Source organism: Acanthopagrus latus, chromosome 23, assembly GCF_904848185.1.
Source record: "Acanthopagrus latus isolate v.2019 chromosome 23, fAcaLat1.1, whole genome shotgun sequence".
NCBI lineage: Eukaryota > Metazoa > Chordata > Actinopteri > Spariformes > Sparidae > Acanthopagrus > Acanthopagrus latus.
Window position 1 is genome coordinate 17007808 of NC_051061.1, and position 21593 is coordinate 17029400.

At 42.9% G+C, this 21593-nt stretch overlaps 1 protein-coding gene across 2 annotated transcripts in view; it reads right to left on the bottom strand.

Annotated features, from left to right (window-relative positions):
• Nucleotides 1-7014: 7014 nt before the first annotated feature.
• Nucleotides 7015-21593, bottom strand: part of lasp1 (LIM and SH3 protein 1) — a 31589-nt gene continuing 17010 nt past the window's right edge. Inside the window, exons 4-7 of one of the 2 annotated variants that reach the window (XM_037088341.1) lie at nt 15210-15317; nt 12829-12907; nt 11734-11828; nt 7015-10784 (exon numbers count right to left, since the gene is read on the bottom strand). In XM_037088341.1, coding sequence (XP_036944236.1) covers nt 10611-10784; nt 11734-11828; nt 12829-12907; nt 15210-15317 — 456 coding nt within the window. In that variant the 3' untranslated portion in view covers nt 7015-10610. Of the gene's footprint in view, nt 10785-11733; nt 11832-12828; nt 12908-15209; nt 15318-21593 lie in introns of both variants that reach the window. The other variant, XM_037088340.1, reaches the window with a different exon arrangement.

Here is a 21593-nt window from a genome sequence, read left to right on the forward strand (position 1 = left end):
AGACATCCCCGTGGCCCTGGGAGGAATGTTTTCCCCCCGTACTCGCCTCTCTCTCTCTCTCTCTCTCTCTCTCTCTCTCTCTCTCTCTCTCTCTCTCACTCTCTGCTGAAGTGTTTACGCACTTGGAGCGCTGTGGATCATTAGACACTCCGGTATAAACTTGTGTAAAACACACACGAGGAGAGGAAAGACCTCGAGGCCCGGGCATTCTTGGTGAGCCAGGAAAAAGACATCCTCTGTCGTTTTCCTCCCGGCCCGCACAGAGGGAAACTCCCACCCCACAACAACAGGAACTCCACGGCTGAAGGCCATGGCTAAGCACATATGCACCCCCTCTTCCCCTCCCCTCTTTCTCTTTTCTTTCATTGCCTCCTTTTTTCTTTATTTGCTCCTCAGCCCCCTCCCCTCTACTCCCCTCCCTCCACCTATTGTGTTATCACACCCTCCACGCTCCTCCCCCTCGTCCCCGTCTCATTGGGATTCCAGCAAAGGTTGCAGGAGGTTACAGGTGCCACAGAGGGGAGGCGTTATTACAAACTAGGAGGGGGCGTCACGAGTTGCATTGTGCAGCATCAATTTAAGGGGGAAATCCACACTGGGATACTCCAGGATTGATTTGTGGGGCTCGATACGTTCCAAGAGTTGTTATGTGATGATTATTAGTTGTGATTTATGACGTTGGTGTGTCAGCCCGTGTTGTGTAAGTCTGTTTCTGTGACTGATTACTTATATTTCCCAAGGAAAAAAATCCCGTAACGGCTTCGGGAAAGTCACACACCTCGCTGTCTTGTGCATGTCAGCGGTGGAATCAGTGTCACAGAAGATCAGTTTGACGGCATTTTATGTTTCTGCAAACCCGAATGTGTTCAACTTTTCCCATTTTTTCACGACATTTCTATAATATGTGTCACATCACTTTACATGCACACAAAGCGATTTTCATATCAGGGGTGGAGGTGATGGTGGTGGTGTTGGTGTTACAGTGATGACAAGAAGGCGTTCCAACATTACTTAGCATCAAACAACTGGATATTTTTGACAAGATTTTTACAAAGAAGTTGAAATTTTAAGCTGTTCTTATTGAAGCAAGTTGAATATTTTCGACGAGAAGTTTGGACACTTTGCAGCGGAAAAAAACATGTATTTGCAACACGAAAGTCAGGCCAATTTTCCAGCTTTTTCTGTCAGCTCAAAACCAAGTATTATTGACAAGAAGCGGAGACAATTTGCTGCCGAAAACAGGGTTTTTTTTAAAAGAAGAATTCAAAAACACAATGTTAAGTGTTTCCTGTGCCTTAACCAGAGCAGAAGCACAGCGTAATCAAAACACGAAACTGAGAACTGAGCCTAAAGAACAGCTGTAACATGAATACATGTATATATTCTGAGGACTGATCTATATTGTTTACATTTTTTAACCTTCCTATTGTGCACTCGAAACATCTGGCACTGATGTCACACTGTACACTTTTACCGCTGCCTACTGCCATCACGCTGTCGCAGTGACGAAGGAAAAACTACAAGAGGAAAACAAAATGCTCCCAGCAGCTGCAGAAGTGCCAGAGAACTCTATTGTTTTTTTTTCCTTTTAAAGTCATCATAAACACTTTCAAATGCCCCGTATTACCGTATCTACCCAAAAATACTGCTCCGGTCCAGGGGGAACCCGAGGCCCCCGCAGCTGAAAAACAAAAGAGCACCTGTTCGGGCTTATTTTGATTCAGCGGACACGTAACATAGCTGTGGCATGATCTGATATGGTGGCTCGGAGCAGTGTGACAAGGAGGGGGTGGTGGTGGTGGTGGTGGGGGGGTCAGGAATGCAGGTCTAAGTTACAGCAGTGGTACAACAAGGTCACGCACCAAGCAGAGCAGCAAACAACCAAACAAACCTGCCCTACTTTCTACAGTCCAGCCTGTCTCCTCCTGGCCCTCCGCTGCAGACTGCTGCAGTGACATCTGATCCGGAAGAGCCAAAGATGCTGTTTGAAATGAGATGACTGCATGCGCGTGTGTATGTGTGTGTGTGTGTGTGTGTGCTCGCAGATAGAACAGCGGGTGTATTGTAATGGTCAGAGTGGTAGATTATACCATCAGCAGAGGAATTCAGATTATTTCAGCCAGCGGATCTGTCTGCACACATGTCGGAGGAACTTCAGCAACAAGCGGCTGCAGGAGGGCGATGCTGCGAGGCCTTCGAGGAGAAATTCAACATTTTTATTTAAAAAAAACATTTTGTTTTGCTTTCTTGCCGAGATTTACACGAGAAAGTTGGTACCACTCTCAGATATGTACTGAAAATATGAGGCTACAGACCGCGGGTTAGCTTAGCTTAGCATGAAGACTGGAATCAGGGGGAAACTGCTAGCCCAGCTCTGTTTAAAGGTAACAAGATCTGCCTACCGACACCTGAAAAACTCTCTGAATAACATGCTTCATCTTGTTTTACTTGATTCATACATTCATTTTGTTCATATTTTCTGACAGCTTATGACTACGGACTAATGGAGCAGATGACCACAAAATGAAGAGGATTTTAAAATGGCGTAACATTCGGCGGAGAGTTAGTTATTCTGGAAAATTCTCTCATTTGCTTCTAATGTAAAACTTTATAATAACCATCATCTATAAATGGTACAGTTTAATTCAACTTTGGTTAATAGTTATTTCACTGTTAACCAACAATGAAAGGTGTTATTAACTGTTTAATAAGCAGGTAAGCAGTAGCAACTAAATCACTTATATGAACATCACAAATTCTCAAAATATGTCAATCCTACCCTGCAGGAGAGAAGCTGACCTGCCACTGGATGGTTTCAAAATGTTTTCAAAATATTTTAAGTAAGTTATCAATATGAAAACAACAGCAGCAACGTTCAGACAGTTCACACCTGCTGTTTTTCATCTGTGACTCTTAAACTGAGGCCACTCTTCTGCCGTCCTGCTCCGAATCATCTGTCCTTGAACACATCTGGAGGAGCCCAGTGTATTTACTTGCTGGACGCTCTGCCATCTGCTCATTCTCCCACTGTAGGTAAACAGCACCATCTGCAGGACCGCAACCAGCTAAATCCAGACTGCACATGATAGCTGCTCACAGCAGCAGCGTGCCAGTGTGCTTCACCTGACAGGAGATACTGAGCCTCCAAAATCTGTCATCGTTTGTCAGGTTCATGCTTTAAAATACAAGACTGTCCAAGAAACATAAAAGCAATATTAATGCTGCAGAAGTTGACTAGAGGGGTCACCAGAGAGAGACACATGGCACCATGTAAAAAAGGCTGAAAACACAATTTATTTAAACATCTTCCCCCGTTCACAGAGAGGTCAGAGGTCTCAGAGATAGACTGTTGTTATGATCTGCGGGCAGGGACAGGGGAAACTCATGTGTGACAAAAATAGTCCCTTTTCCACTGCAGACCATCTGCACTCCCTCAAGGTTGATGACTCTAATTTGGATTCTGCACTTTTCCGGCTGCAATTTGTTCCCCTCAACAAATACAGAAATAGCTCCTGCCCTGATCGACACAGGCGGAACAGAGACGCTGCAACAGAGCTCGGCCTCAGATATCAGATAATCCGATGGCACCACCGTTGTAGGGAACAGAACAGTGTTAATGGATGACTTCACTCAACAACAAAACATCAGTTACTATCTACTCATGTTGATTTAAAAGTCAGGTGGAGTTTTATAGTCCACAAGAGCGGCCTTAGGGATGAAAAACAACAAAAACATAAAATGGCTCTTACAGCCTGTCAGGTGTAATCCAGGCCCCCAGAGGTCCAGAGATCCCACACTGATTTGATCTGGTTTTACATGCTAACAAGTTTAGCTTAGCAGCTACAGCAAGATTTAGGTTTTAAAAGGATTTTAAGTAACATTTTGAAAAATCAATTTAAGACTTCAAGAGATTTGGATCACACCGGATGAGCTGTACGGAGCCATTTTTATATTTTTTGCTTACTTATCTTTTATGTCTTGAATGATGGTTGAAAGCTGTTTTGCTGTGAAGCTCAGAATATGTTCTGCGTTCCTTTAAGTACTGAAAACAAAACTAGTATTAAATAACAGTATTTTTGGGTCCTGGTGACGAAGTGGTTCCCAGTTACAATCTGTTACACGCCCCTCTGTGTTTTCTCCTCCTCTGTTCTCACATGCTGCCCTAAATTCAGGGGCGGGTGGAGGAGAAGGAGCTTCTTGACAGTCCTGACAGTTTTATATTGTCTCTGTCTTTGTCCTCAGCTGTTTTGTTTTCTTTCTTTTGAGGACGGTGGTCTGTGTCTTTGGCTTTATTTGTTTGTTTAGTTTAAATAGTCTTTTCTTCTGTTAGGGAGTGAAGTTCTGGGTGCTATGGTTAATCTTGGTATTATTTGTGAATATACACTTTCTTACTTTTGTAAACTTATGCTCGGTTATCTATCTATCAATATGTTGCTTGTCACAAAGTACAGCAGAATATGTTTTGTTGTGGCCGTAACACTGTTTCCTGTCCAACAAAACACAAAGGTATAACATATATAAAAACATACAAGGGATATACAATAAGGGAAACAGATAAAAATAAAACTATGTTATTATTAATAAGGGAATTATGATAATACTGACTATATATTATGTTATATCCATTAAAGGTGCATTATGTGTTAACCAAACATCAGCACCAGCACTGAACTCATCGTGGCGTGAAAGGTGACGCTGTGATGTTTCCTTGATTTCATTTATTTGGACATCAACAAAACGAGCGTTGAACGAAAGAGGAAGCGGTCAAGTTTACTGAAATCATCTTTATTCGACATGATCGTGTGAAATACTGCCACAAACCTCAGTAGATCATCAGTGCATCGGTAAACTCAACAATATTCATATGTAACAGATAAATTATATGAGGTTAGTTTGTGAAACTGAGAAGCACGAACAGTGGATTTATCTCTGAAACGACACCTTGTGACTCTTCATGCACGTCATATTTTGACTTATTGAACAGACGCGTTCCCCTTCGACCTGACGGGGAGGAGAATCTGTTGATTGTGGTCAGGAGCAGAACATGTCGGCAACATGTGAATGAAGTGATATCAACACTGATGTTAAGGCCAATCGAGGCATATCTGGCGACAGGAGACACACAAGGGGGGGTGAGAGGTCAAACTGAACATTACACACACGAGTAAAAAAAGGCAAATTTCTACACCCGTATCCTGCAATCCTTCTCTACATGTGCAGAGGTAACACTTCTCCTCCACTCAAGAGAAACACGGGCATGCACAAGCTTTGAGAAGCTACACAAATGTAGTAAATGGGAGGTCTTGGGAGTGAATCTTTGCTGGGGGGATCCTGATCCAATGACAGGGAGGGGCTGGTGGTGGTGGTGGAGGGTGTAAACAGAAAGAGTTCAGCTTCCGCTTCCTTTCCATTTCGCTCTTCCTCTCCACTGGACTGCTCCTCACATCACACATGAGCGCCCCGGTGGGAAACACATCGTGGCCTGACCCCGGCTCGTCTCCCTGAAACACATCACAGCTGCTCTCAAACATTCACAGATCATCACTGAGGAATAAAAACATGTATTCCTTGAATTATTTCCAGCAGAAATAACCCACATCAACACATCATCACAACGAGGAATAAACATCCTCCCTGTTGTTTTCACCATCATCCCCCTCCCTTATAATGTATATGCATAACATGCAAAGACAAACGCTCCCCTACCAGTCACCATGATGGAAACCAGGGATGCAGGAGAGGAAAAGCGCACATCCTGTCCGGCCCGTGCGGCCGAGCGGCGTCGCCATCACAGCAGGTAGATGATGTAGGAGAGGAAGACGAGGCCGACGATGGCGAAGAACATCAACATCAAAATGTCCACCATGATGGAAACGCTGTCAGAGATGGACGGTGTGGAGGGAGACGGACACGCAGCAGAGAAAGCAGCGCTCACAGCCGGTGCAGCAGATCGGCGGAGATCGGAGACGCTCGGAGAACCGACCCCAAAACAGGAAGTGAGGTCACCGGAAGATAACAAGCACATTTTTACCTCATGGTTGACTTCCAGGCAGATTTTTTGCGGATAACTAGGCGCTAATCCGTAATTAACCTCGAATAATTAAACAGAAATGTTTTATCAGACTAACTGTCGAGGGCGCAGGACAACCAGGGAAACAAGTAACACCTGACAGGCTAAACTCCGGGATAAGATGTCCCAAGAACAGGACGATTTCCACCATTGACAGAAATGCTAATTAATTTATGCTAATATAACTTTTTATTTATACAGTTGAAATAATACAATCTTTTTTATTCCAAGACTCAGAAATGTGTTAAATTGTATTCATATTTGAATGCATTATGCCACATATTAGTTATTTTAAAAAAAAGAAAGAAAGAAATTCCATTAAATTCCCCGCCAATAAACAAAAAACAAACAAACAAACAAACAAAAAAACAGGCGTGTCTCACTCAACCAGTACAGAAAGAAATATAGGTATTGATTTTGAGTCAATGAGCAAAATTACCTTGAAGCTATTGAAAAAAAAATTGTGACTTTTCTTTAAAATATTCATGAAAAATATACACAACCCAATACAAACAGGTGTGTCTCATTCAACAAGTATAGCACAGCTGATTTTTATGATTCTTCGTATGTATGTTCTAAACTTTACCGATTGCTTATTTTGCTCCGGATCGGCTTTACATTTGTCCTGATCATCCAAGAGACCTTGAAGAAAATTGGCAACATTCATTCTACTCTGAAGTAGCTGTTGCTGAATGGTTACAGTAATCAAACTAATGTCAAGAAGTCAATGTGTCATTTTTAAGAATTCCTGTCTTCACCAGTTTTTAACTTTCTTGCAACTAAATGTTGGTTCTGTGTAGCGTTATTGTAGCTCCATCACATCCACCAGTTATTTGGTCACAGATCTTACTAAATACAGCTTGGGAGCTAAAAAAACACACTTTTAGGGTTAAAAATACATCATCCTGTAACAACAACAACACAGGACGCAGCACAAACGACAGTCTGAGAAAAAAATGACATTTTATTGAATCTGCAGAATCATAAGTACAATTTGAAGTGCTGTAACAGGGCAACAGGAGATGATATCAGGTCCTTAAATCTGAGCGTGTATCCAGAGTGAGTTTCGAATACACGTGTATGTCAATATGCATATGGTATCTTTATTTTTTTCATTTAAAAAATAACAAACTTATATCAAAAACAAAAGAAAACGACTTAAGATGAAATGCACAAAACTGGTCTGAATGCTAAACCCGATTGTGGATTACATGAGTTCACTCTGCAGAGTCTACAGTATATAACCAGTATCATAGAAGCAGGGGGTGATTCATCAGAAGCGCAGGAGCCTACAATGAATGCTGAAGGAATAGAGGGATCTGAGCAGACTGGTGGACAGGATACGAGACAGAAACTGAATGGGAACGGGGTTATGATATGATGTTATGGTTCAGTGGATGAGTGATGCCAGAGCAGAAGAGCGGCATTTGGCGCAAAGAGGTTAACTCCTGACTAATATCCAGGTCAGACAAACAACTTGCCCTGCCTCGAAGCGGGGGGTGGCGAGATTGAGGGCATCAGTTCGCTGCCCTCTGTCTCCCCAGCGGCCTCGCACACTTACATCATCACACGCTCGAATTTGACTTTGCCCTCGACAAATCCATCCTGAGCCACACACTCGTTACACAACGCTGGCCGTCTTTGGCCACTTTTCTTTTTTCCTGGCAAAAAAAATCTACGCCCTCGAGACAAAAGACGGCAAACGGAGGCGCGAGCGAGAACCGCCAGTGTGAGTAGCTTTGTTATTAAATTAAATCTGAGCGAGCATCATCACGAGCCGGGAACAACACTTCACTCCACTCCACTCCAAGCCAAACCCTCAAGAGAAACACAACTGTGCTCTAAAAAAACCAAAACCAAAAAAAAAACCCAGCCTTCCGATCCAGCATCTGTTTTGCAAATGTCCTGTTGTCAAACAGAGGTTAATGCAAAATACAGGCGTACACACAGTGTGTTCATTCACTCAGTTCGAGGTGGATTTTGTTTTTTTTTTCTTCTGACTTGCCGACAGTTTTCCTCACATTAGAAAGTTGCAAAACGTTATGAATGTTCAACACCGACTTGCACCAAACAGGATTCTTCCAGGAGTCCACGTCTTAAATCATAACAACTCCCCCCCAACTCAGCCACATTTCACAAAAAATATGAACCACTTTTAATCCGCAGGCAAGCCACTTCCCAGAGCACCATGACCTGTAAAAACATTTTCCCTAACTTACCTTTATGATACATATACAATTGTACAATGTCATCTAGCTACATAGTGAGAGCCTTGTTTTCTTTTTAATAAAGCTGAACATTTTTTTTGCTCCCCTCCCCCAGCCCCACCTAAAACACACCGCCCTGGTCGCTCGTGTCTGTGACAGTCACAGTGCATCACAGGAGAATGAAACAGCAAGAAAAGGGGAGGAGGGGGCGCGGGGAGAGTACGGTCAGGGGCCGATGGGATTATTTACACCACTGAGAAACGGTCAAATATCACGCTAAGAATATAATAAAAGGTCCTCACAGAAATACATTATGCTGAGTGGAGGAATGATGCAGCATCTCTGTGCAACAGCCAGCAACTTAAATGCTCGACGTTTTTTTATGAACCGACCTTCCAACCGCCAAACAGATGCAGGTAGATTTTGGCAGATTTTGCAATTCTAAAAAAATAGTTTGACGATTTTGGGATTCACCTGTCTGGAAAAATCTGAGCTTTGGACGTTACAAAGAGGTGACCAGAGCGCAGAATTAAACCTTTCTTTCATGTTTAATGCCATTCCGTCACATTTGTAGCTCCAGAATATTACAAAAGGGGCACTATGTAGTTTAGGGGAAGAAATTCAACGTCAGAATTTTAATATTTGCAATTTTTTAATGAGGTAATAACACACTGTTTGAAGCCAGAAAGGTCGCGGGGTCCAGCAAATATAAACATGTGAAAACAAAAGTCAGTCTTTTTATTTAGTTTGTTTAGAAATCAATGAAGATCCTTCTCTCCTAAATAAAAACTACATAGTGAACCTTTAAACACCATCATAAAAAGGCCTGTTCTGATCAGGAACTACAGGTTTTTATATATTAATCCCACAGCTGATCTAATACTGCAACTGCACGAGACTTCTTCCTCGGTTCATAAATTGATATGCTGGTTTATTTATTTGAATACACTTTAATCCTTTTTTTTGTGTGTTTTTGAAAATAAGCATCTTACAATAACAACAAAGGCAAAAGAGGGACAGCATGAGGAAAAAAACGACAACAACATTTACCACAGCCAAGGATTTAACGTCTCTCACATTGAATGGAAGAAAGGAAAAAAGAAAAAGTCTGGAATGTTTCCTCGCAAAAACAGTGGAATGAATTCAAAATAAAAGAGGAACAGATTTGCAATATAGAGTTGTGCTTGGCCTTCTCTTTTCTCAGTGTTTCACAGAGATTTTGTAGCATCTCATCTCTTTTTTTTTCCCCCTCCAATCCTCGATCACCGTAACTTTGTGAATCTCTCAGGACTGAAGGCATTCAGGCTACAAAAACACAGGAATAAGGGTGTAAATACAGCACGTCCACACCGACTGAGGTGATGTATTCAGTGTGGCTGCCAGAGATGGACTGATAATGTCCCCTAACTTGTCCCTGATCCCTCCTGTATCCAACACGCCACGGGAAAGGCAACGACAGGAGGTGCTCTTCAGTTAGGCTACAATTTCCAGTTTTCACAATACCCGCAATGCAGTGCTGAACGAGAGGGTGCCTTCTTGAGCACGAGATGTGTGTCTTCATCTATACAATCTATTAAAAACCTCTCTGGAAAGACTGAGAACTGGCTGATCGGTGCAACAGGGTTAGAGGTTAAAAGGAATGTACACAAGTCAAAACACATTTGAGCTTATAGTTCTGATAAGACTGAGATTTCTACACTGTGTTTTCCAGTCTGGCCAAGATCGCGCTGCAAAATTACACATAGAAAAAGCCACACTTCAAACTTCTCCAAAGAAAACATTGCAGCTGTGTTGAAAAGGGGCTTTAAAAAAAAACAAAAGCAAAAAAAACAAAAAAACACATTTTCGTCTTTGTTTTTGCATGTTGTGTCAGGACTGCTAAGCGCTGTAGCTAGGATGGAGCTGTGTGACACGGCGTGACCCCCGACATACTGCAACGAACCTTTTAAGACTTTTTTTTTCATTTCCACTTGCGACGGCACGAGAGCAGAGACGGGAACTGGGGAAAAGATAAAGAGGATGACGGACATCCAAACAGAGACGGCACGGACAGACTGACAGAGAGGCAGGCAGGCAGACAGACGGAGAAGGACAGACAGACAGGCAGAGGGTGTCTGTGGTAGAGCTGAACAGTGAGAGCAGAGCAGGGATGCAGACGGGGGGAGGATGGGGGTGGGGGGTTCAGGGTCTCACAGGACAGGTTAGGGAACAAGAGTAAAATCAAGAGAAAGCTGCGTTAAGATGAGATGGCACTGGGCTTTTCCTTTCCTTCTTTCCCTCCCTTTCTCTACCTCCTCCTCCTTTTTCTCTCCCTCTTTTTCTTTCCCTCTCACTCAGATGGCCTCCACGTAGTTGGCGGGCAGCATGCCCCGCTGGCCGGTGCGCTCCACGCAGCCGTACATCCAGCCCTCGTCGATCTGCTGCACGTCTATGATCACGTCCCCGTCCATGAAGGACACCTCGTCCTCATCGGCAGCAGAGTAGTCATACACGGCCCTGTATCGCTTCTGTGGATGACAGCAGATCGTTTTGGTTAGTTCCTGACAACAGTCGGTGACAAGGATCAATCCCATTCTGCCAGAGAGATTGTGTTTTCACCTGTGTTGGTGTGTTTGGTTGTTTGTCAGCAGGATTACATCCAAACTACTCAGTGAGTTTACACAAAACTTGGATGGAAGCCCAGAATCAACCCCACTGACTGTTGATCCAGAATTACATTTTGCCTTTCTTTAAAACTGTGAGGCGTTTATTGACACTTTGGATATTGTTAAGTGGCTCCTATCTATGGGAGAGAATTACATGAGTAATACAATTTAATGCCGGTCCGAGATCTGGTGAGCTAAAATTATCATCAAGCGGTTATGGCTGGTTTAACATTCAGAGCGAAAGGATTAGACTTGATCGCATTAAAGGGGCCTGTTGGGCCTTTGCGGAGGAGTGCAATGCTAGTTTATTATGATGATTATTAAAACATAATAACAAAACATAGTTTGTCAATTTTGGATATTGCCAAAGCAAAAAGTAGTTTATAGTCCCTTTATCCTACTAAAGACAGAAATTATATGAATGGATAAATAACTGGTGACTCATCAATAAATAAATAAATAAATAAAAAGTACTAGCAAGGAGCAGAAACAGAACTCATCTCTGTAAGAATGTGATTCCTACAGAGATAAAATGTGTCTGCATGGCTCACTTAGCCGTACCTGCTGAGTAAACAGACATCTATCAAATTCCAGACTTCTGGAGTAAAAGGCCAAAAATTTAAAAAAAGTTTAGTTTAATTGCATTGAAAGTAAAAAAAGCGAAGAAACTGAAGAAAAAGTGCTCATAGTTGCACATTGATGTTTCAGTCCTACTCATAAATAGCAAATATTTTGAGGTGTAAGCATGTTTTTATTTTTATTCATTTATTTATTTTTTTCCTAACTTGTGGAGGGACAACAGAGGCCTTACCCCAGCACAGGGAGGAGGGGCGGCGACCTCCTGGCGCACTGGTTCAGGAGTTGGCTCACAGTGGTAGTTCTGAGAGGCTGCAGGCGGCTGGTAGGCTGCTGGTGGAACAGAAAGAGGAGCACATGAACAAGCCGGTCTGTCTGTCAGATACCACGCTCACCGGTTGACACGGAGAATTAAGATTTCAGTACATTATACACGTTAATGCTGGGTGTATTCACTGATTGAATGTCTGCATGAAAAGAAGGAGGAACTCAAAAACGTGGCAAGCAAAGACGTGCACCCACCGGCTGACTGATTTCCCTGTTACACAACCTGCCGAACAATGCCTTTCTGTTTTTAAGTGCAAATCAGGTGTGTGAAATACAAACAGCGGGTATGCTGGTCATTCAAATACTGTAGCTGTGACTGTTTCACTGACCTCTGAACGCTTCAAGTCACTTCAGACAAGTTCATCATGTTTGAATGAGATCGAGTTCAGAAAATCTCTTGTCTTGAGTGATGACTTAATGCTTAATACATGTAAACATTTACTGCCGGATTATCAGACTTAATCAAGATTTTGAAATTTCTTCAGCAGTGCAGTTCTGCATGACTGGAACAAGGAGCACGGCAGTGAACATGTTACAACCGAGTTCCTGGAGTGGTGCGATGAATTAACACCCAGGCCGGTGAGCTCATACAGCCTGTGGCAGCGATAGAGCCAAGTACAGACACGGCAAGAAGCTTAAAGAGAAATGCACAGGCAATGCTCTCCTCTCAGACAAACAAAAATGCCTGATGTGACTGACAGCTAGTGAAGGGTTGAAAGCAAATCTTGCCACTTCCCTAAGTGGTATCGAATCATGCAGATCCTTTGATTTATAAGACAGCTTCTGAAACGTCAGAGGCTGCTTTCTGCAAATGAGCCTCTGCTTCCACCTACTACTTCTTCTTACATAAACCCTTAAACATAAAGTCCCTGCTGCTCTTCTTAATGTAACTCTTCTCTTGTTTGGAGGACAACAGTCATGATATCTGTCATCTGACTGATCAATAAAAAGTACTAAAAGTCAGACGTACGTAGCCATGTGTGTTTGTGTGTTAGAGGAATACCTTGGCCGGGGTTGCCTGGCTGATGATGTGGGAGGTCTCCTCCACCCTTCTTCTTCTCAAAGTCCTCATGGTACCTAATCTGCAAAAAGACAAGCACAAACAGTGTAAGGTCAGAGATAATCATGGAGACGGCACACACCCAGAACTAAAAGAAGTACTTCATCACTGGAAAGAGAACTGGGCTGTCCATGCAATAGAAAGATGCAAATGTTTGGTGATACATGACCAGAGAAAAAGGAGAAAAGGGGGCTGTGATGTTCCCTTTGGCTCATACGGTAGGAAAAAAACTACAAGGTGAGAAATAGACAGTGAACATGGGTATTATGCCAGCAAATGGGTGGGGGGTGGGGGGGGTTGCAGGCAGAAATGGAGAGAAATTGAACCTTGTTCATTCGCACATGTACCAACACGGTTGAAAACAGGCTAGGTGTCCATTTCCAAGCTTCAAATCTACAGGTGCAGTTTTCTTTCCAGGAAGCTGTAATAGTGCAGTTCACTCTCCATCCACCAGGTGTCTCCCACTACCTCTACAGCTTCCCCCGTTTTTTTGTGGCTATAGGTGGGGCGCTACGTGCGGCAGAGCCTCGGGAAGCAGCTTGAAGCTGAGAGGAAATGACATTGCGGCGACCGGAAGTAGTGTGAGCTCAGAGTTGCATAGCAACCATCGCTGACACATCAGGAAGACCAGGTGAAGTGAAATAGGGGAACTAAGAAGAAGCCCAACTGCTCTAGAGTCAAGAGGAAACACTGAGAGAAGGAGGAGGAGGAGGGGGGTGTCATATGACTAAGCACAGCAAAACGCAACTTTAATCATTCATAATACTCTTCTCTCTGTCTAACTGAGCATTTCGAACATTTTCTTCAGAGCTAAAAGAAGCACCTGCACTCCAATTTCAGGTACAAAGAGTTCGCTCTCCAGCAAGTGTGACAAAGGCAGCATTCAGTGTTACAACATGAAACAGGGCCACGCTGATGAAACTGAAACTGAGTGACTGCTCTATGACTAAATAACCTGCCCCCCCACCCTTATTACCAGGCTGATAACAGACTGACTCACAGTGCCTCGGTCAAGATTTACAACCCCGATTCTGTTCCGCGCTCAAAGAGCCCACTGTGCCGGCAGCGTGAGCGAGGAGTGTATTCACAGAGGAGGAGTGTATTCACAGACTGGATGGGATGACGGAGTGTTTGTGGATGGACAGTGAGAGAACACAGCGACTGTTCTCGAGTGCAATATGCTAAGCGAGAGTGTGTAAAGGAGATTACTTTGGTTTGTTTTAAAGGAGCAGGTTGAACAGATGGTATGTGTGTATTTACAGGAAGTGGCCCGGGGCTGCTGCTGCTGCTGCTGCTCCTAAACCTCCTAAATACCTCTTTGTCTTTGTTGCTTGACAAGGAGGAGGTGGCGGGAAAGTGGAGAAAGTCGACCACGAGTGGAAAATCATGACGAGAATGACAGACTGGACACAAGTCTAAATGGGTAGAAGTGAATGAAGGCTTCACATTGCTGACATTCTGGAGATCGCTTGGAGTAACACTGGTTCGTTTCTTAGTGAAAAAAAAGAGGGAAAGCTGCAGAACTCCTCTGGGGTGGTTCCCTTACGATTGCAAACAGATGTCTTAGTTTATCAAATCTGGCTCAAAACACTTCACAATGCGCCCAAATACACCACTTGTTACCTTGATGTGGCCTGTCATAAATATGTTTAATATAAAGAACCTCTCCCTCTGTCTTCCACGTCTCCTTGATCTCAGACACGCAAGATCTGTCACCACATGAAAGCAGTAATTACCCACCACCCTCCACACTAATTATGCCATTAGCGAGGCCAAGCGCAAAGCTAGTTATGTGTATAATGACGTATGTTTTGTGTCGCCCGTGTGTTTCACGCTGAAATACAAAAGGCCTTAACAGCTGACTTAAGCAGTCGAGGGACATGATGTAAAATGCTGGATTCGCTTCTCCATCGCTGCTCAGTGTTTACAGAGAAATGGCAAATCAATAGCTGTGGCTGAGGGAGAGCAGTGGAGAATAGTCTAAGTGGAGAGCGATTTGAGGAGAATTCCATTACAATGAAAGGAGCAGAGCACATTAACTGATGTCAGAGACGAGGGGTGTCACGATTTTGATTCTGGATTAGAAACTGATCAAAATAAAGTATTTGCTTCTCCCTCTCTCTCTCTCCAACCCTGCATTCCAGTTTACTTCTTATGGACCATTTATACTACTCTAAACAAATCCTCAGTCATTGCATTGAGAGATTGTAATCACATCGAGAAAATTAGATACACATTGAGAGCTCTTTGTTATGATGCAGAGAGCTGAATAAACAGGTGGAATGAGGGGCGGTCATCTTGGTCACTGGGCCGCTGACACTTACATTGCTGATTTGTTCCTGTGTTTTCTTCATTCTCTGGAACTCCGGCGTATCTGCTACCACGCTGTAACCTTTCCCTTTACTCTTCTCAAAGTCCTCCTTGTAACGAACCTGCGGAACACAAACACAGTCATGTCAGGGACAAAATGAAGGCTGAAATGCGCAAGGCAAATGTTTTCCTGCCGCATTATGGCCCGAGATCAACCACACAGCTGGATGAGCAGTTTCAATGTGTTTTTCGTGTGAGTCAACAAGGAAAGTCCAACAAATGCCAGCGAAATTATTATTTATAGATGCTTTGACCTACATTTGTTCAACATTTTAGAGATTAAAGAAAAAAAATATCACCAAAGAACAATTATGTCTTGATATTTTTCTGCTTGTTCGAAAGCATTTCAATCTCCCTTAAAGACATTATGCAACTCTCCTCACCTTTTAAGTATCTGTAGTATTATCAGCTGTGTATACATGGACCCTTATATTACACAAATAATCAGATTCACGGTCCAATCAGAATGCAAATGATTCATGCAATCACTTTCATCGGAAGAGACCAATCTGATCCGGCCAGATCTGAACTGTCAGTGATGCGTGTTGTGCTGCTGTTCAACAGGAAATGTTATCCACAATAATCACGTCAACAATCTAATCCTTTCTCTCTGGTTGGAATAAATACCTTCTTTCTGCGCATGTGTAGCTCTAGTAAAACACTGCTGTTCTGCGGCAGAACTTTTTTGTCTGAGATTTTAAACATTTAAGGATTGTTGAAGGTCTCGATGGCGGAGACACTCAGAATAACGAGCAGATAAACATGGTCGCAATCCATTGAACCAGAAACACAATACTGTTCACAGGACGGGATGTTGGTCCATCTTAAAAATGATATCCACCTTCACGCAAGACACTGTGGGCCAATTATGGGCGCTACATCCAGCGCATCCTGTCAAGTTATCAGAACCGGATGCTAATTTTCGCGCTAACATCTGCAGGATTCTCATGGATTAACGGGCAGCGCAAATCAATATTTCTGGCAGATTAGATGCTTCACGGCTGGTGAGCCCAACCTACACATGTCAAAAAAGTTAGATTTTGATTAAATGCTTTGTAAGCACACATCTTACTGGAGGGTAAAGGTAGCAGATTTGTAGAAATGCTGTCAATGTAACCACATACCTTCAAAGTATTTCATGTTACTTCAGCTTAAGAGAGGATTTTATTTGGCCTGTTGACGTATATTAAGAGTGGGAAAGAAATGGTTTTACACTTCACTTTGGATCAACCAACATCAAAATGCTGAACTGTCACTTCTAAAGTTCTTTCTATACTGAGTATCGCCATAAAGTTTAGCCTGTACATGAATGAAAATTTTGCTGCTATAAAAATGTGATGACCTTTTCACTGTATTGGGTCAGTAAAGAGACCTCCCTACCTAATACGCAAACAGTTTGATGCCTCAACTATGAGGGAAGTACCGTCAGCATCAGAGGTATGTGACTGTGTGCAAAGAGTGCAAGCTGGCGCTACGTATACTGCTACATCTTTTGTGGTGACGTCCTCTTCCTGTTTGCTGGGTAAGGGGAAGGCCTTACATTCAGGACGTGGTAGCAACCATACATGGTCATAATGAGAGGTAGTGTGTGACAAACCCCAGTCTGTGTCTATGTGTGTGTGTGTGTGTGTGTTTTTCCTGCCTGCCCACCCTGTCCTGACCCCGAGGCCACGGGAGGAAATGTCCAGCCCATGCAGCGTCAGATGAGTATCAGAAATTACAATGCACGGTGATCTCCCTCTCTCCCTCGAGTAATCAAACCCACAACCGCCTCCACCGCTTAACAAAACCTGAAAGAGGAAGTCGGCGCTTGTTTTACTTTCAAACTAAAACAGCTACGTCGGATGTCTTCGGCACATCCTCTGACATTTCCAATTCCACCCTCGCTGCTGCCTCCGTGGTGACTGCACCCATTTCCTACCAAGAAACAAACCTCCTCCTCCTCCTCCTCCTCTCCATCTCTGTCCCTCCGCTCAGTGTCTGACACTGCTGAGCAGACTGCTGACCAATCCTCCTCTCATCTGCCAACGCCTCTTGATGACATGACGTGGTCATGATTCACCGATAACGTGTGCCTGTGTGATGCGGCGTGATATCCGCCGTCACCCTTTGGGCGTGACGTCCACTGAGAAACTGGGGAGGGGGGGACTATAGCCGATTCTCATTTTACGGGAAATTATACGCGGCTCTCAAGCCTGCGCGCAAAGATAAGTCATGGAGAAGATTAATGTGGCCTCGACCCATCTTTGTCCTTCATCGGCCATCAGCCTACGTATGATCCTCCCCTTACTTTCACTCCTGAGTCCATGTCCTTTGTCTTTTTGGGTCTGTGCAACAGCTTCCTCTCCTCCAATCATGCCCCAGCTTTCTATCCACACCCCCACCCACACTCCCTTCTCTCTGTGCTCCCTTTTCATTCATTCATATTTTACTGCCTCAACAGCGGCAGACACAGTCGTCCCATAGAGCTGGAGCTCTTCCTCATTATAATCTTTCTCCCTGCTTCTATTTGCATTCCTCTTGCTTTGCTTCCTCTGGGGATTTTACTTTTATCTCTTCCTCTTTCACCCTGAACTCCTCCCTCCCTCCATTTCTCTGTGTCGGTGCCTTCCTGTCTCTTCTCTTTTTTTCCCCTCGCTCATGTGCGCCTCATTGCTCTCCCTCTCCTCCTCCTCCTCCTCCCCAATTCGCTCTCTACAGTCTCTTTATTTCTCGCCCTCTCTCTCTCTCAGTCTTGCGTCTTTCAGTTTTCTCACCGCAAAGTCTTGTAATGAGGTGTGACAAACCTCTACCCTGCTACCATAGCAATAGGTTTCCCCTGGCAACGCAGAGGCAATGGTGGTGAGGGGTTAGACGGCCACGGCTCTCCACAAAACGCCTTTAACTTGCCGACGCTGACACAAACAAACTCAAAAGACGACAGGAGAATAACACAGTAGTGCTCGAGCATCCTGGTGCGAGCAGTTCTTTCCACGTTAGCTTAACACAGATGTTGGTTGTATGCAATATTGTCAGGTTTTCATTATTCATTGGAATTTATTCATAATTTAGCTCAAATATGCTGTAGCTCAACAGAAGTTATTTAATCTCTATAGCCCTAGCGCCCTCTGCACAGGGGGCGGGGTGGCTATTACACAACACACCATACTTACACCCATGCTGATCATGTAGCAACACGGTCATGCCCACCGGAAGAAGCTAAGCTGAAAGCACCTCATAACCACTTTTACTTACTACTTACTAAACAAAAAACAACTCCACCACAGTGGCACCATAGCAACTCGAAGTAACTAACGCAAAAGCAACAAAAACGGTGCATGCCCCCAAAGCGGGCGCTAGCTAACGTAGCATTTCATGCTAACAATACAAACAAAATGTCACATAGAAAGAAAAAGAAAGATTTGATACGTTTTACTGGCTTTAACACGGGAAATATAAAATGGCACATCTGGGAGGCCGCCTAAAAATATGTCTTAACTAAAAATCTCTCTAGCTTTGCTCTGCTACACTTCATTAGCATCAATCCAGAAAGAAGGAACATTCAGATATTGTACTGCGGTTTTCTGGAGGTTCCAAAATCTCGCAAGTGTTACCTTTGCTTTGGTAGCAAGATTTTAATTGCAGAGATATACTATATTTATCTTGGGCAACTTATTTTCAAAGAATCTAATTCAGTTCTAAGGTTAAAAATGACCTTTGTTTTAAAAGGGAGCCTGGTTGACTTGCACCACAATCATCAGTCTTTTTATCCCTCTTTCTGTAACTAAAAGCATATTTTGAGCTGTCTTTGCCAGGACAGGAATGAAACCTGAAACTATGCCCCCGTTTTGAATTAAATTATTTTTGAACAATCTACTTTCATTAAAAGCTGTGGGCATTTTTTAGTGAAATCATAATTTCCTCTTTCCTGTACGAGAAGAGGTGTTTATTCAAGATCATGCAAATCCTTCAGCATCACATTCAAAAAAGATTTTGTGTAAAATTCTTAGTCTGGTGACCATCACCAACAGACTGCCTCTTACTGTATGGTAGGTTGTTTGTGTGTGGGGGGTGTTAGGATGTACAATCCATGTAGAAAAACACCATCTGTCCCTCGATCCCTCAGATATCCCCCTACTACCACAACCCCCATTTCAAAACCCCTTCTCACACACACTCCCCCCAGTTTTATCCCGAGCGTTTGACACTGACACTCTGGTAAGACCAGACACTTTCTGATAAGCCCTGCCCTGCCTCCTCTCTGGTTTTTCCCTTGAATTGTGCTAAAACTTCCATTTTTGCACAATTTTGCATTTAAATGCGTCACATCCATTCTAATAAGATTTTCTGTGATGATCTTAGTGAAAGACAACTTCCTAGAATACTGAAGAAACATGCCCCAGACAACAGGCCTGAATAGGAGAAGTGAAACCTTGGCTAGCAGGCTTTAACGGTGCCCCTCTTTATAGTCTTTTTTTTATTTTTTATCTCTGATCTGTTATGGTTTCGTTATCTACACAAAGCCAATTGTGGCAAAACACTGTTGAAAGTCTGTTGGCGTGCGTAAATCTCTCTAACTCTATTAGAGCCATCTTTATTAAGGCAATAACACATGACCTAGTTCAGATGGATATTTTGGTCTGATGAGGTTTTTTTTCATCCTAGAATATATTTGGGTCTTTGTTATTTTAGCTTCTGTGGGAAGAGCCACAGTAGAGTTTTCCGTGGTCACAAATCAAACTGGATCTATGGGTCAGTACACCACAAAGGAAATGTACAGCGACAAAGTGCATCAGTGCTGGGTCCCTGCAAACATAGTGTGGTATAAGAAGTACAATATTTATTAAGCTATAATCCAGTTTATAGCTGTCATAAAAAATATATATATACAAATGACAGCCAGCTCTATTAACACTCACGGCAGCAGTGGTGTAAAAACAAGAGGTGAGTGTTTTAGAAAATATTTGGTGTATTTCTGGAATGTTGAGTTTAAAGAAACACTATGTCACCATGAAAATGATCCCGTTGTTCCAGACTAGCCTCTTATTAAGCTAATTTTTAAGTGTACTTGGTTTTGGACACATAAATCAGTACGCAGTGGTTTTCTCGCAGCACCTGCCAACTGATGAAGCTTATAACGAGCGTTAAATGACATTTACGCTGCAATTCTTTCTTACGTAACAAGTGTTTCTTTCAAACTGGCAAATGGAAAGTGTTGCAAAACAGATTTAGACAAGGTCCAATTCGATATTTCCAAACTGCATTACTGTACAATAAAATTTAAGAGGTGCTTGTATTCCAGTCTGATAAACAAAAGACCAAACTGAGAAGAGGGGACTTGGCCCAACATTAATGATTAAACCATTTTAAATTAAAGCTGCTGTTGGTGATACGTTTTTCTTAAAAGGAGTGTTTAATAGCTCTGTATTCCAACAACAGTCACTGTAATTACCCTGTGTCTTTCTTCCCCCCCTTGTGCAGTAAAAGAGAAATAAAATCTTTTGGTCTTCCTTCCCACTTTATCCAATCAAGACAGAGAACTTGATTAAGAGGCAGTTCTGTCAGCTCGTAAATGTGTAGAGAGCAGGATCCTCTTGTTTGACGCAATGTCTGGCAATCAAGGCTTTTTCATGTAGCGGCGTAGGAATGGGGGAGGGGACTGCTAACTGCAAAACCAACAGGAAGTTAGTTCAAATGACGACTTAGAACAGCTTTAATCGCTAACCGTTTTGATAATCAATTAATCAGTTCCAGTAATTTTTTCAGAAAAAAAGGTTCTCAGAATCTGGCTTCTTTAAAGTAAATATTTTCTGGTTTCTACGACAGTAAATTGACTATCTCCTGGTTCTGGACATTTGAGGAGGTGATTTGGGGCTTTTTGAGACACTGATCAACATTTTCACCATTTTCTGACACTATATAGATCAAACAACTGAGCACTAAATGAGACATGGATTAGCAGATTGCCTGACGATGAAAATAACATTTGTCGCAGCTCATCTCCCAGGCCTACTAACTTGTAGCTGGACAGCCATTTTTCTTCACTTGGCAATAACTTTTGGATCTTTTTGTCTCCATATTAACATTCTATGTTTCTCATATATTACATTACCAAGGACCTCCAGGCCTTCTCTTCAAGTCTCTTACTTGCCCATTGTAAGTCAATTTCATGCTTGACTTCTCAGGTCTTTAAGCTGTGAGCACGCACTTATCTTGGGGGTTCCAACTAGGTCTGAATTAGACTGATTCTGTTATCTGAAAGTTGGCTTTGTGAAAGCATTTACTCCCGGATCAATTTTTATGGTTAACTCAAGTCAAGCTTTTTCAAATTACACACGTCTTTTTATTGCCTCCTTAGT